The sequence below is a fragment of the Giraffa tippelskirchi genome, chromosome 9, assembly GCF_054371585.1.
Source record: "Giraffa tippelskirchi isolate mGirTip1 chromosome 9, T2T-mGirTip1v1.2.pri, whole genome shotgun sequence".
Taxonomy (NCBI): Eukaryota; Metazoa; Chordata; class Mammalia; order Artiodactyla; family Giraffidae; genus Giraffa; species Giraffa tippelskirchi.
Genome location: NC_137283.1, coordinates 56,441,872 through 56,457,267, shown reverse-complemented (window position 1 = coordinate 56,457,267; position 15,396 = coordinate 56,441,872). Strand labels below are relative to the sequence as shown.

At 49.3% G+C, this 15,396-nt stretch overlaps 1 protein-coding gene across 3 annotated transcripts in view; it reads right to left on the bottom strand.

The window, feature by feature from the left end:
* Positions 1 to 15,396, bottom strand: part of NUP210 (nucleoporin 210) — a 114,537-nt gene that overhangs the window by 85,551 nt on the left and 13,590 nt on the right. For 2 of the 3 annotated variants that reach the window (XM_081526486.1, XM_081526487.1), the window contains exon 1: positions 4,397 to 4,646. The exons of the other annotated variant lie outside the window; for it this stretch is intronic. In XM_081526486.1, the coding sequence (XP_081382612.1) occupies positions 4,397 to 4,569 (173 nt within the window). In that variant the 5' untranslated portion in view covers positions 4,570 to 4,646. Of the gene's footprint in view, positions 1 to 4,396; positions 4,647 to 15,396 lie in introns of those variants that run through there. 3 annotated transcript variants of the gene reach the window in all.

Below are 15,396 nucleotides of genomic sequence, written 5' to 3'. Positions count from 1 at the left end.
GAGGTATTTTGCTTTCAGGATTGAGTGGGGAATAACATGCAAAATATGCAAAGGAATTAGCAGAAAAACTGGTTCTGCTCTTTGGCTGCCTGGCCACCGCCACCTGCAGTACTCCAAATCCCTGCCTTTGGACCGGGCGTCTGGCCACACGCCCCCCACGGCAGCTGCGTGGACACTTGCACCCTCCCCAGTTCCCAGCCCCCCTCTTTCTACACCCAGTTACATGCACGTTACCCTGTATCATTTTCCTACTTTTTTTTTTTAATTGATTCTTCTTTATTGAAAAAGTACTTTAAAAAGTCTTAAAAGTGCCAGGACACCCTTTAGGCCACACCCTGGGGCATGCGGGCTCCTGGTTCCCCAACCAGGGATCTAACCTACACCCCTGCAGTGAAAGCGCAAGTCTTAACCACTGGGCCGCCGGGGAAGTCCTGAAAAAGTATTTAAGGAGGAAACTGTATGGCACTAGTGTAAACAGAAAGCCTGTATCATCTGCGATCCATCTTCAGTAACCATAAAAGCAAACATGAGTCAAAACAATGTTGCTACTTCCAGGGATGGGGGTGAAGAAGAAAACAGGCTGATATCACAGGGTGTTAAGGAGACTAGAATGTGGATGTCGGGGCTCGAGGTGGGGAGGAGGGTTAGCGGATGATGGGGACTGAGTCTCAGTTTGGGAAGATGAAAAAGTTCTGGAGATGATGGCGGTGATGGCCGCACAACAACGTGAATGCACTTGATGTCACTGATCTGGACACTTAAAGATGGTCACTTTAATGATATGTGTATTTTACCAAATTTTTTTTAAAAAAGAAAAAGTGGAAACAACGTGTTGGCACCAGAAATGAAATTTATCTTGAGGGTGTCTAACCGGACCCGGGAACCCAAGGACAGGGGAGGTCAGGAGTGGAAAAAGGAGAAGTGATGGTTGTGCAAAGAAGAGGTGGCTGGGGGCAGAGGAAGACACAGCCCCTCCTCCACCCACCGGCTAACCGCCCCCCCAACACACACACACACACGGAGAGCCGACAGGGCGGAAGTCACCTCGGAAGTCACCGCGAGAGCAGAGTGGGGTGAGGGTCAGGGACAGGCAAGGGAAGCAGGACGAAAACCACCCAGGAAGCAGGTCCACTCAGTAAACACACTTGCTATCACCTCCTTCTGTGGGTTTGGAGGGGGGACTCAAGCACCCATGGGGGAACCAGGACCCGTGGGCAGGTTGGGGCGGGGGGCAGAGCCAGGCCCCGGTCACCAGGTCAGCAAGCCACTCCAGTATCCTTGCCTGGGAAATCCCATGGACAGAGGAGCCTGGCAGGCTACAGTCCATGGGTAAGCTGGACACGACTTACTGACTGAGTGTGCACCCAAGCAATAACAGGAAATATCAAAAAAGAATCAGGAACTTGTCACAAAACCAGCAATGCTGGTGGGACGGGAGGGATTCAGTCAGGTCTGGCCAATTAGCCAGAGGCTGCAAATCCCCAAACAGGGTGGGTCAGAAGGCACCATTCCTTGTCCCCTGTCCCCTTCCATGGGCTCTTGCTTGATGGAGACCATCACTCAGTCCCCCAGAGCACCTCCCTCCTGAGGCTCGGACTGAAATGTGAACAGTTTTGACTTGATAATCTCTATAGCTCTCCTCACCTTAAAACTGCCTGAGTATTTGATGCTATAAAATCAAGAAACAGGAAAAGTAAACTTAAAGCCCCTGGCTCAGGTATGCGATGATCCAGTGAACTGGAAGCTGGGCTGAAAATTCAAAGGTTGAGCAAAAACTCCCCCAGGGTCCTGGGGGGTTTTCATGTTGTCTGTTCTCCACCTCACAGACTTCACAGTGACCTCTTTGGGTGAAGAAGGCAGCGGATAGAAAGCTTGCCGGCACACCCACTCTTAAAGTTCCAGAAGAGACTCTTCAAAAACTAAAACAACACCTGACTGGACTAGGAAGAGCGGACTGAAAGTAAACATTTCCAACGCTTGAAGAACAGAAGATTTTCCTGTGACATTAAGGGAGAAATCACAGCACCAAACACCTCCAAGACACTTTAAGCAGTCACACATTTGCAATAAAAACTATGGATCAAATTCAAAACAAGTTATAAGGTACTTAGCGCTTCTCTGATGCATCAGAGATTAGGAAATTTTTTTTTTTTTTCAGTTTTTTCTTCCCCCTTCCTCCTAAGAAGCTAGATAGGTAAATTAAAATCCATCAGTTTTTCCAAAAAAAAAAAGCAGTTGGGGGAAAAAAAAACAGTTGTTACTTCAAAGACAAAAACACAGCTCTAGAATCTCAGGAAGTAGCACGCAAGGACATTCAAGGGGATTCATTTGAAGCCAGCTGTTTGTAATAGTACGCCTCCTTTTTCTTGCCCTCATATCAAGAGACGGAGAAGGCAATGGCAACCCACTCCAGCACTCTTGCCTGGAAAATCCCATGGATGGAGGAGCCTGGTAGGCTGCAGTCCATGGGGTCGCGAAGAGTCGGACACGACTAAAGCAACTTAGCAGCAGCATATCAAGAGAAAACTTCAACCAGAGAATGAGCACAGTCTCAGGCAAAGTCTGGACTGACAGCTGATCCCCCGACAACAGTCAGGGCCCTGGACAGGGATGTAGAGAAGTTAGAGCGAAGATCAGCCTCTGATACCAAGCCAGAAACACGACCCACCAGGTGCGGAAGGCACTAGCCTGAAAATGCATTTGGCTAACCTGGACTGTCATTTCAGGAGGCGACCTTCAGAAAACGAATAGGTACTAGTAACGCACGCACAGGGGCTCAGTAGGTAAAGAATCTGCCTGCAATGCAGGAGATGCAAGAGATGCTGGTTCAGGCCCTGGGTTGGGAAGATCCCCTGGAGGAGCATTTGGCAACCCACTCGAGCATTGTTGCCTGGAGAATGCCATGGACAGAGGAGCCTGGCGCGCTACAGTCCATGGGGTTGCAAAGATTTGGACAGGACTGAGTGATTCAGGAGGAAGCAGTCGGAGCCCTGGCACCACGCTCCCTCCATGTGCACAGACTACTGGCCCCACAGACTCAACACACTCTGGACTCGAATGCGATCACACCTGTTACACCGTCTAGCCTGGAAACAAGCAACCAAAAGAGGGAGCAGGGTGCAGCATGTGGGTGGCACCCCCTCCCTTTCATCTCCAGCAAGGTGGCAGGGAGGTGTGGTAGAGCCTCGGCCACACCCAGCACTCAGCGCCCTGCTAGCAATGAACCTGCTTTGAGTGGAGGCCACTTCAGGCTGCCTTCTTCTCCATCCAAGGGATGGAGTGGCTGGACCATATCACCCAGCCACCTTGGGGTGAGGTGGACCCCTAGTCTCAATAGCTCCTGGGGTTCCCAGATCACACCCCCCACAAGGTGCAGAATTCCTGAGCCCGCAGCAAGCTAGGAATCCTGGCCAACCCTGCTCTGTGGGCAACCTGGGGTGAATCACCAGCCATTCTTTTGCATCTTTCATCTGTAATGTAGGTGTAAGTAAGTGTTAGTCGCTCAGTCCTCTCTGCCTCTTTGTGACCCCATGGACTGTAGCCCTCCAGGCTCCTCTGTCCATGGCATTCTCCAGGCAAGAATACTGAACTGTGTTGCCATTTCTTTCTCCAGTGTAGGTGTATCATATGTTTAAAACCAAGGGTTTGTCCGAAAGATCTCTCATCAAAGGCTTACATTCCTTCCCAAGACGCTGCACTGCTGACTCAACTCCCACGCACACCTTCCCGGCTTCCCCACGAGCCAGGTTCCCACACCAGTCCGGCACCAGGAAGGAGCCACCAAACTCCAGCAAGCTGCCTGCGTCCCCAACCCAGGGCTCTGCAGGCTACCCCTCCCGGAGACTGAACGAGAAGGGAGTGCTACCACGTGGACGCGCATCCCGGGCCCAGCAGCTCTCCTGTGCGACCCTCTCCCCTAGCAGAGGGTCCCTCCGGAAGCCCCGGACCGATAGGCCTTCGGAGGCGCTCAGCCGCGCCCGCCAGATGCCCTCCGCGAGGCCAGGCGACCGCTGGGCTCCCGACCGCACGCCCGCGCCCCGGCAGGCCCCCTCCTGCCGGAGCGCGCCGAGGCCGGGCGGCGCCATGCGCAGTGGCGGCGACCTGCGCGCACGCCGCCGGGTCACGAGCGGCCAGTAGCCGGGGCAGTGGCCGATCGGCCGCCAACCCAGGGCCCGAGAGCGCGCGCCGGCGCACCTGCTGCGCGGGCCTGCGGGGGACGCGCGGCTCCCCGCCTACCGGCGCCGGCCCGGCCCGAAGGCCGCGCGCCGCAGGCCCCGCCGGACCTGCCCGGGGCCGCGGCCATCTCCCCGCGCTCGCGCACCTGCAGCGCGCCCACCCGGCCGCCCGCGTCCAAGGCCTGCCTCCTGCCCCGACCCCGCGCCCCGCCGCGCCTCACCAGCGGTAGCAGCCCTCCGAGGCCTCTAGCGTGAAGTTCACGCGCGTGGCCCGCGTGAAGGGCAGCAGCACCTTGGGGATGTTGAGCTTGGCCGCCGGCGCGCTGGGGCCCAGCGCCAGCAGCCCCGAGAGCAGGAGCAGCAGCGGCCGCAGCCCCCGGCCCCCAGCCGCCATCCTCGCCGCGCTTCACCTCCCGCGACCCGGTGCCAGGCGGCCCGCGCGCTCCCTTCGCGCCCTCCGTCCCTGGTCGCGGTCGCGCGCGCCCGGCCGGCAGGTGATAAGCTCGGGAGGGAGAGGGCGGGGCAAGGGCCGCGGCCCGGGGCCACTTCCTGGGCCGCGGCGGGACCTGAGCGCGGGAACTGAAGGGGCCGGGCTCCCATCCCCAGCCCAGGGCCCTGCGGGGCGGAGCGAGGGGCTGGGGCGCGCGCCCGGGGCCCCGCAGTGGGTGGGTGAGTGAGATGGGGCTTGCGCCGGAGGCACCATGGGCAGGGAGAAAAGGTGGGGCGCCGGCCTACAGGACACCCCTCGACCACGTGAGAAGCCCTGCATGGTTTCCTGGCCTCCACGTCCAGACCCGTGGTTTCAGACTCCTCTCCGCCACCCGCAGCCATTCACTGGGCCCCGTGCAGCGCCTCTAGCCAGTGAGCCTGGCCAGGGTCCGACAAACAAGTCGGCCAGGCTCCTGAGACCTCGCGCCCGGTCGGGGGAGACTCCCATCAACACGCGAAGGAACAGGCTCCCAGGAAATCCGGAATGCGTAGGCATCCTGGCCTGGGCATCCAGAAGAGGCGCCCAGTTCCGCAAGTATAAGCCATCTGCTGAAGTCCTGGACCCTTTTTCCTCCCCCCAGGGAGGCACTGTGATCCCCAGTTCTCGAGAAGAAACAAGGTGAGTTGGCCGGAAGGCCACTCAGCCACGAAGGACAGCGCCGAGGCTCTCAGACCCCAAAGCCCTGTTCTCTGAGCTGCACCCGCTGTCTTCCGGAAACCATGGGGAGGTTACTCAAAGGGCAGATTTAGCACGACAACGCCGCCGCTGGAGCACACCCTACCCCTCCTGGCCCTCAACAGAGAGAGAGAGAACGCTCCTGCGGGGAGGCCCCCGCCTAGTGGGAGGTCAGGAAAGGGCGGAGCAAGTGCCCAGGGGCTCCATGTGTGAAGGGTCCAGGAAGTGTGCCCTGAATTGTAACCCGGGAGGCCCCTTGATCCCCTGGAAGAGGGCGCGGAAACCCGCTCCAGTATTCTTGCCTGGAGAATCCCATGGACAGAGGAGCCTGGCGGGCTATAGTCCATGTGGTCGCAAAAGAGTCAGGACTGAGCAGCTAACACTTGCACTTTTCAGGCCCTTTGATGACCCTGTCTGAGGGTGGAGGGAGAGGCTGAACATCAGTCCTGCTGGGAAAGGCTTCTAGGAGGAGGTGGCCCCTGTGTTGGGCAAAGACATCTCACTGGGTCTCAGAGAGGCCCTGATGCCCTGAGCCTGCCCCTCAGGGACCGTCCAGCTTTGAGACAGTAAGGAGGGGTGTTTGGGGATCACCCTCAAAGCCTTTCCTGGAGGCTCAGATGGTAAAGAGCCTGCCTGCAGTGTGGAAGACCCAGGTTCGATCCCTGGGTCCGGAAGATCCCCTGGAGAAGGACGTGGCAACCCACTCCAGTATTCTTGCCTGAGAATCCCATGCATGGAGGAGCCTGGCAGGCTACAGTCCATGGGGTCACAAAGAGCCGGACACGACTGAGCGATTTCACTTTCAGTTTCACTCAAGGCCTAAAGGCCCCAGACCAGAGATCTCTGTGAGCTGGGCTCTTCCCTGTGTGGAGCTAAGGGCTCTGGGAGGGGAAATTCCAGTGGGTTTTCTTGTGTAAAGAAATGAGTTTATGAAAAAAAAACAGCCCCAGAGTGGGTATTTGTGAGGAATTCTTAGCGTTCTTGCCTGCATATTTTGTTGATTCGTTTTTTAGTAAATAACGGATGGTTTAAGCTAAAAAGGCTGAAAAGGCTCATAGTAAAAATGACTCCCCCTTACTCCCCCTCACCCAGTTCCCTTCCCAGAGGCAATCAGTGCTTTCTGCTGGATATGCTTCTAGACAGATTTTATGCATATATAAGCAAATACACGTGTGTATACATTTGAAATTCATGATATAACCCGTCATGTTCCAATCTGCCCACTTAAATTGGCAAACCAGGAGCCTTGCCCAGCAGGTAAGTAAATACAAGGGACTCAGCGGGCCATCAGGGATCTTAAGCCCATCTGGGCCTTGGGAAGCATCAATCTCTATGACCCCACCTTTCCAGATCTGATTATGGAGGAGAAATTAGTAATGACGATTTGTAGATAAAACATCTTGACTGTAAGTGAATGTAATTTATCTTGGACATTTATCCCAGGAAAATGAAAGCTTAGTTTTTGCAAAAGCCCATACATACAATGTTCAAAGTAGCTTTATTCAGAACAACCCAACACTGAAAACAGCATAGAAGTCCTTCCATGGGTGATGGTTAAACAGACTGGGCCCATCAACACCATGAAATGCTACTTGGCAACAAAGGAAAACACAGCTGATACACTCAGTAACTGGAATTGGAAGAAATTATGCTGAGTGGAAAAAAGCCAATCACAAAAGGTTACATATGGCTTAATTCCATTCACATAACATTCTTAAAAATGGAAAAATTATAGAACTGGAGAACAGGTGAGTGCTTGACAGGGGTGAAAGCCTGACAGGGGTGAAAGCCAGACAGGGGAGGGGTAGGTGGTGATGTGGCTATAAAATATGAAATCTTTATGGTGATGGAAATGTTGTGTCTTGACTGTGAAAAAGTGAACATGTTAGTAGCTCAGTTGTGTCTGACTCATTGCGACCCAATGGATTGTAGCCTGCCAGGCTCTTCTGTCCATGGTATTCTCAAAGGCAAGAATACTGGAGTGGGTAGCCATCCCATCTCCAGGGGATCTACCCAAGCCAGGAATTATAGCTGGGTCTCCTGCATTGCAGGGTAAATCCTGGTTACAATATGTCATATGGGCTTTTTTCTAATTGATGTATACTTGATTTATCGATACAATATTGTCTTAGTTTCAGGTATATAGCAAAATGACTCATTTATTTTTTTTCAAGTTCTTTTCCATTATAAATTATTACAAGATATTGAAAGAGTTCCCTATAGTTTTGCAAGAAGTCACCATTGTGGGGGACTGGGAAACGGGTGCACAGGATCTCTCTCTCTTAAACATGTCTCAAACATGTCTCTGTCTGTGTCTTAAAACTGCATGGGAGGGACTTTCCTGGCAGTCCAGTGGCTAAGACTCCAGGCTTCCAATGCAGGGGACCCAGGTTCCATCCCTGTTCAGGGAACTAGATCCCACATGACACAACCAAGACCCAGCACAGCCAAATACATAAACACTGAAAAAAAAAAGTTGCATGTGAATCTACAATTACCTAAAAAGAAAAAAGTTCAAGTACACAAACGGAAAAGCAAGCGTACAAACAGGCCTAACAAAATAACCTGGGTAGACATAGCTTGTTGACCACCCGTATGCTTACTTGAAGGCATTCAGGAAATTTCCCCCGAGGAAAACAACCAACCGGAAGCAACAAAATGATGGACAGAACATTTCCCTTTGCTCTTTGTTTTGTCCTTAGCCCTGCCCACCGCCACCCCACCCCACCCCACCCCCGCGCAGTTGCCCATGAACCTGGTCAGGGACGGTGTCTGGGTCCCAGACTCTAAGCAGCACCTGCCTTTGTGTGTGGGCTGTGTCCACGCCCTGCCTCTGGGTACCTTCTCTGGGTATCAAGTGCTTTATCTGAGTTTCAGGGGGACAGGGGGCCTGGCCTGAGCAGGCACAGAGAGCCCCGTGGAAGGAAGGGACCCCACATTTGTCTACCTGATAAATAAAATGAGATAGGACAATGACTTCTACCAGTGTGTGCCATGCCTGTTGTCTCCTACCACTGGGAAAAAATTTGCAGATCTGAGAACCACTTGTACTGGTATTTCCTATTTGTCTTCTTTTTTTTTCTGCCTATTTGTCTTCAAATCAAAGCATTCACATTTATTTAAGAAGGAGACTTTGTCAGTTCTGTAAATAGGAACGCAGTATCAGTGGCTCAAATAGTAGCCATAAAATAAATACAATGAAACAATAGGATGCCGTGAATCTACCAGGAGACACTGTTTCCGGAGCCCAAGGCCCGCGCTCTCTGTTCCTGGGCAGAGGACCAGGCCCTGGCCGACAAGGACCTTTCTCCAGGAGCGAATAAAAGTCAAGAGGGGATTTCAAAGGCAAGGAACCTGCTTCTATTGGCATGTTGTCATATTACAATCTATCTCCCACCTTTTTGCAACAAGTATATTTTTTAAATGGTGCAGTGGAGAAGCTCAAGCATTCACAGCAGTTGCTAGAATAGTATAATGAAGCCCCCAGCGGGACCACCCGCCAGCCAGCCTTGCTCCTTCTGCAGCTACCCCAGCCCCCACCCATCCCATTTTGAAACAAATCCGAGACATCTTACCATTTCATCTCTATTTCAGTGTGTGTATCACTAAAAGATAAGGACCCTTTTACATGTACACGATAACCACAAAACTATCACCACATCTAAAAAACGACCAGTAATTCCTCAGTCATAAAATATCCAATCAGAGTTCAAACTTCCAACTGTCACAGCTTCTTTTTTCACAGTTCTTTCAGAATCAGGATCCAAGTAAGGTTCACATGTTGCATTGGGTTGAAATGAGCTTTTAATCTACAGGTTCGGTTCCCCGTCCAGCTCTCTCTCCCCCCAGGCGTTGTCTGTGTTCCTCTTGGGGTAACAGTCCTTCTTTAGAGCACCCTCACTCACGCCTGCCTGCCCCCATGCCATCCATCTGCGGGACCAGCCCCGCAGCAGTGGTCTTCCTGCGGCATGAGGCCATAGCTAGCTTCTGGTCACTGAGGATTGAGTAAAAGGGTGGGGGGAGTCCCACTGTGGGCCTTCAGCACCGTCTCTGAGCTGGAAACCTCAGCATTTGGGGAAATAAAAAAAATAAGAAAAAGGCTGGGAGCAATGGAATAGCTCCAACTCTGGCAAAATGCTTTCTAAAACTTCAAGAGAATGGCACCGCTTAATTACAGAAATTGCTGCTTGTTACCAATGCTCAGACATGCTGCCTGCTCACAGGATCTAGTTTTGATTTGTGCCTTTATGCTCATGAGGGACGGTTTTCTCACACTTGCCACGTCCATCCCCTGCCAGGATCAGGGAATGCCTGGGCCAGTTCTCTGCCCCTGGGCCACTGAAGCCCTCATTCTCACCCCCCTACTTGCTTCTTCCCCAAAGACCTCACTATGGGACAGTGGAGGCAGGATAAGCTGACTGACGCTCCACACCATCAGGTCCCTCAGAAGTTCTGGCACGTGTGCTATCCCAGCCACCAAGCCTGACATCTGCAGCCCTGGAGGGACACACAGGGAGTCTTGACATCAGGCCACCGAAAACTGGAGGAGAGGGGACTTCCCTGGTGGTCCACTGGCCAAGACTCTGTGCTCCCACTGTAGGGGCCCTGGGTTCGATCCTTGGTCAGGGAACTAGATGCCACATGCCACAACCAAGATCTTGCATGCTATAACAAAGGTGGAAATTCTGCATAGTCAAATAAATAAATTTGAAAAATACTGGAGGAGAGTATGTCCTAACCCTGGCTTGCCAGATGGGCCCTGCCCACCACCAGGCAGCAGACACTGGTACCAGAGTGGTCGACACAGATCACAGTACACGCCTGCCTGGCCCACCCTCCAGAGCCTCCCAGAGGCCTTTGGCAGAAGAGTCTAAACTCCGTGATCTTCAGCCCCCCCGCAGGTGTACCTGCTTCCCAGCATCACCTCCTCCTTCCACCTCTCAGGCGCTCTCCTCCAGTCTGGACACAGCTGGCTATTTCATAACCTCCCGTAGTGTGCCTCAAACCTCTTAGGGACGAACATTTTTTTCTAACACACCTTTATAAGACAAAATTATTTTTTTGATTTTTTAATTAAAAACATTTTTATTTTTTATTAAAAATCAAATATTGTAGCCAAAAAGGGAAAGGTAATAGATTATTCTTTTTAATTATATTAGTATATTTTTTAAAAACATACTTACATATCTGCCTATTGCAGTAATAAATAACATCAGGGAGTACGGGTCCATTTACTCAATAAGAATGCAATTAAAAAGAAATTTGCAGTTTTGGGGGCCTCCCTGGTGACTCAGTGGTGAGGATTCCACCTGCCAGTGCAGGAGACACAGGTTCCATCCCTGATCTGGGACAATCCCACAGGCCGCGGGGCATCTAAGCCAGTTCTCCACAACTATTGAGCCTGAGCTCTATCGTCCGAGAGCTGCAACTACTGAAGCCCTCATGCCCTAGAGCCTGTACTCTGCAACGAGAAGCCACCACAATGAGAAGCCTGCACACTGCAACTAGAGACAAGCCCGTGAAGTAAGGAAGACCCAGCACAGCCAAAAACACACAAATAAATAAAATTATTTTTTAAAAATCATTAAGATGATAAACTTTATATGAACTTTACCACAACAACAACAACAAAAGGATTTTAAAAAACCCTTAACAGTAGCCACAGTAATTCTTTAGAACTTAAACCTACAGAGGCTTTAGGCATTTGTGTATTTCAGCCCTGTGTGATGAGTGATAAATATACAGTGTGTATTTTATCACTGACATTAATATTGCCTGTGCATGGTGGTTACGGAAACCAGACAACCTTCAGTCCATCTTGTTACTGTCTTCAGAATCTCTCTGGACAATGAACCTTCATGCTGTGGGCAGCCCCCAGCCCATCCTCAGGCACAGCTTACTTTGAGGCCTGTGCAAATGCTGGTCAGATGCCGTCCCTGCTCCCTGTTGGCTGCATGGACCTGAGAAGGTAATTGCTTACACCTTCACTGATAACATGGAGTTCCTCATGCTCTCCAAGGCACAGAGATTGATAAGACATGTAGCATTAGGACAGGGCTTAGGACACTATGTAGTTAAGTACTTATTCCACAAAGAGGACATTCCTCTTCCTCAGAAAACACTACCCAGATTTCTTTCCTTTGAATTGTTTCCCAATATTTAACAATCAGGTTTTTTTCTACATAAAAATCTAGCTTTATAATTTCTTTCAAAACATCAGAAGTCAAAAAAAATCAGAAGTGCTGGCAACACGGGACTCATCTTTCCACAGGGTAATGACCTGCCAGAGATGAGTGGCCAACATCTTTTGAAAGAAGGATTTTCAACCTCCCCAGTTTGCCACAGTCCCCACACTCCCTATGTTCATCCCAGTGAGCTTTACATTATACATAAGTAAAAATTCAAACCCAGGAAACAAAATACATTAGGAAACTTTCATTTTACCCACAGACTCACCAATGCAGTGATCAAGAGGAACTTTAGGTTTTCCCATAACTTTCCATATGTTCACTGAAGCGAAGAAGCCACAGCTGTATCAACCTTGCAGCAGGTCTCAGATTGTCTGCCCTCCGGCCGAGAGGCGTCAGAGCAAGGATGACTTCCTGTATGAAGCTGCACTCTCCCTCCCTGCCCATGCAGCAGGTTCACTTGTTATCATTTCAGAGAACAGCCAGGTAACTTTAGCTAAATTGTTTTGGGGGTTCTTTTTGTTTTTTGTTTTTGTGATTCTTGGCCTGGGCATGTGGGATTTTAGTTTCACGACCAGGGATCAAAAAAAAAAAAAAAACAAAAACGCCCCCTGCAGTGGAAGTGCAGAGTCTTAACCACTGGACTCACAGGAAGTCCCTAAACTGTTGACAATATCACAATATTTACAACACAAAGGTGCACATTAGAATGTGTCAATTTGTAATGTCCTTTAAGTCATAACGTGACTTGAGTGGATAGTTTAGGTTTTGCATCCATTAGAAACTCTGATGAACTCAGAGTTTAAGTAGCTGATGGGGGGGATGCGGTTCTTTGCTCCCATTTTCACTCTGTGGGCCCAGAATGCTTTCTGTAGGACTGAGGAAGGCAGTGTCTATCGGGGAGGGGAAATCTCCCTCTTCTCCCATTGAGTTCCTGTGGCTGAGCTAATAATAAAATGGACATAAGACAAATAAATAAATAAATTTTAATTTGTGCTCATAGAGGTTTCATAGTAATGGGACCTAAGAGGTGGCCAAAGCAAGCAGCTTATATATATTTTTTAGACAAAGAAACAATAAATTTGAGAGAAATTGACAGGAAAAAGGAAGTGAGGCTTTGGGAACTCTAATCAGAGTTTGGCCTTGGGGTGGTAAATTAAAGAAGTAACAGGTTTGTTTATATAGACTCTCCGCCATAGATCCCCTATTTCTGGCAATAAGCGTTCCTTCCACTTCCAGATGCAGGCAGTGACCGTTTTACAGGAGAGATTTATTTCCTGCTTTCTGGAAGGCAGAGAGGAGGGTCACAGGTTCCCTCTTGTATTAACATCTATCTCACGTGTTAGTCTCTCAGATGTGTCTGACTCTTTGTGACTCTAAGGGCTATAGCCCTCCAAGCTCCTCGGTCCATGGAATTCTCCAGACAAGAATACTGCAGTGGGTATCCATTCCTTCTCCAGGGGATCTTCTTGACCCAAAGATCGAACCTGGGTCTCCTGCATTGCAGGCAGATTCTTTACCATCTGAGCCACCAGCGAAGCCCTAAGTAATTTTAACTCAAAATAACCAGTGTGCCATTAAGGCATATTTGGGCTTGAATATGATGTTAGAGTCCATTTGTAGAGAGCTAAAGAAATCATACTGAGAAGATAAACATACAAACAGAGAATTCCCAGGAGAGAAAGTCCCAGTGACCAATACACGGAGAAAGATCTGCCTATTCCCTGAATCCGGGGAAAGGCAAAATAAAAAAGGAATGAGCTGTCTTCTCTCACTGATCAGATCAGCCAAACTTCTAAAGTCTGACTCTATCAAGTCTGAGCAAAGATAGGGGAAATGAAGTCTCTTGCACTGTTGGTGGAGGTGTAAATTGCTTCAGCCAATTGGAGGAGATTTTCAGTACATATGTCTGCAAATCCTTATTGAAAATCTGAGACCAGATATGTTTCAGAATTTTTAAAAATAATTTATGTGTTTATTCTTGGCTCTGCTGGTCTTTGTTGCTGTGTGGGCTTTTCTCTAGTTGTGGCCAGAGGGGGCTACTCTCTAGTTGCAGTAGGCGGGCTTCTCATTGTGGTGTCCTCTCTTGCTGTCGGGCACGAGCTACAGGGTGCAAAGGTTTCAAGGTTGCAACTCCTGGGTTCTAGAGCACAGTCTCAATAGTTGTGGCACATGGGCTTAGCTGCTCCGACACATGTGGGATCTTCCTGGACCAGGAATCAGTCCCATGTCTCTTGCATTGGCAGGCAGGTTCTTTACCACTGAGCCACCAGGGAAGCTCCTGTTTCAGAATTTTTTGTTTTTCATTTAGTTTGAAAAGTAAAAGGTGCAGAAACCCATTTTTACAACACCACTCCCAATGAATCCAGGAACAGCACCTACTGTCAACACTTGGACTGTTCTTAAATAAAACATCAAAATTCACACTGAATGGACAGAAGACTTTAAACAGTCTTAACACAAGTATGTCAGTTTTCACTGCAAAGGACTTTGATGAGAACTTATGGGGAAAGTGATTTGAGAGGTTTTGGGGGTTTGTTTTTTATTTCAGAATGGTGGGGAGGGATCTTGGATCTGTATTTAGTAAACTTGAACACAGACATAGTTCAAGACCTAGCAATTCATCTCATAAGTATGTACCTTAGAATATGAGATTTGAACTTTTTTCTCAATTAAAAAAATTTTCAAAGCATAGTTGATTCACAGTGTTGTGTTAATTTCTGCTGTACAGCAAAGTGACTCAGTTCTGAATATACATAGTCTTTTACATATTCTTTTCCATTATGGTTTATTACAGGACATCAAATATAGCTCCCTGTGGTATACAGTAGGACTTTGTTGTTAATCCATCCTGTATATAATAGGTTGCACCTGCTAATAGAATTTGAACTTTTTTGAGTGCAACCCACAGTATAAGAAACACAAGTCAGAGACTTCCCTGGTGGTCCAGTGTTTAGGGCTCCGCAAGTCCACTGCAGGGGGCATGGGTTCGATCTCTGCTCAGGGAGCTAATATTCCACATGCTGCTCAGTGCAGTTAAAAAACAAAACAACACAATCACATGTAACCCATTTCACAGTACTTTGTGTGAGTGAAACGAAAGTTTCATGAAACAGTATTTACCTTCCTACAGGTGACCATTCTGATATCTTCTGTTTCATATTTCATCATTTGGGTGTTTAATATGTGCCAGACATAGTTCTAAGCCTTTTCCCCTATATTTCATTCTTTCAAAAGTTCTTGGATAACAACTCAATGATAAAAAAGCCAAATACCCCAATTTAAAAAATGAGCAAAGGGCGTGAATAGGTATTTTTCTGAAGAAGATATACAAACAGCCAATGGGAAGATGTCCAATGTTATTAGCCACCAGGGAAATGTCAATCAAAACCACGATAGATAGCATTTCACGTCAACTGGGATGGCCGTGATAACCAAAAAAGAGACATACCAAGTGTTGGCGAGGATGTGGGAACCAGAACCAGAGGGGAGGAAAAACTTTCCCCTGCCATGTTAGGTTCAGCAATGGGGGCAGAGTAGCAAGAAAAAAGATAGACTTTTATAGGTACTGAAAGTTCACAAGAAAACATAATCTCTAAATAGCTGAAGACTTAATAGGGGAGAAGGATACGGGAAAATGCTTCCATGGAATAACAGATGGGTTTCCAGAGGAGCAAACAGGAAATTAGAAAGCTTGTGATGTTTGTTTAAGCAGGTGGTGCTAGTGGTAAAGTACCCACCTGCCAATGCAGGAGATGCAGGTTCGATCCCTGGGTTGGGAAGGGATGGAGGCGGGCATGGCAACCCACTCCAGTATTCTTGCCTGGGAAATCTCACGGACAGACTGGCGGGCTACAGTCCACAGGGT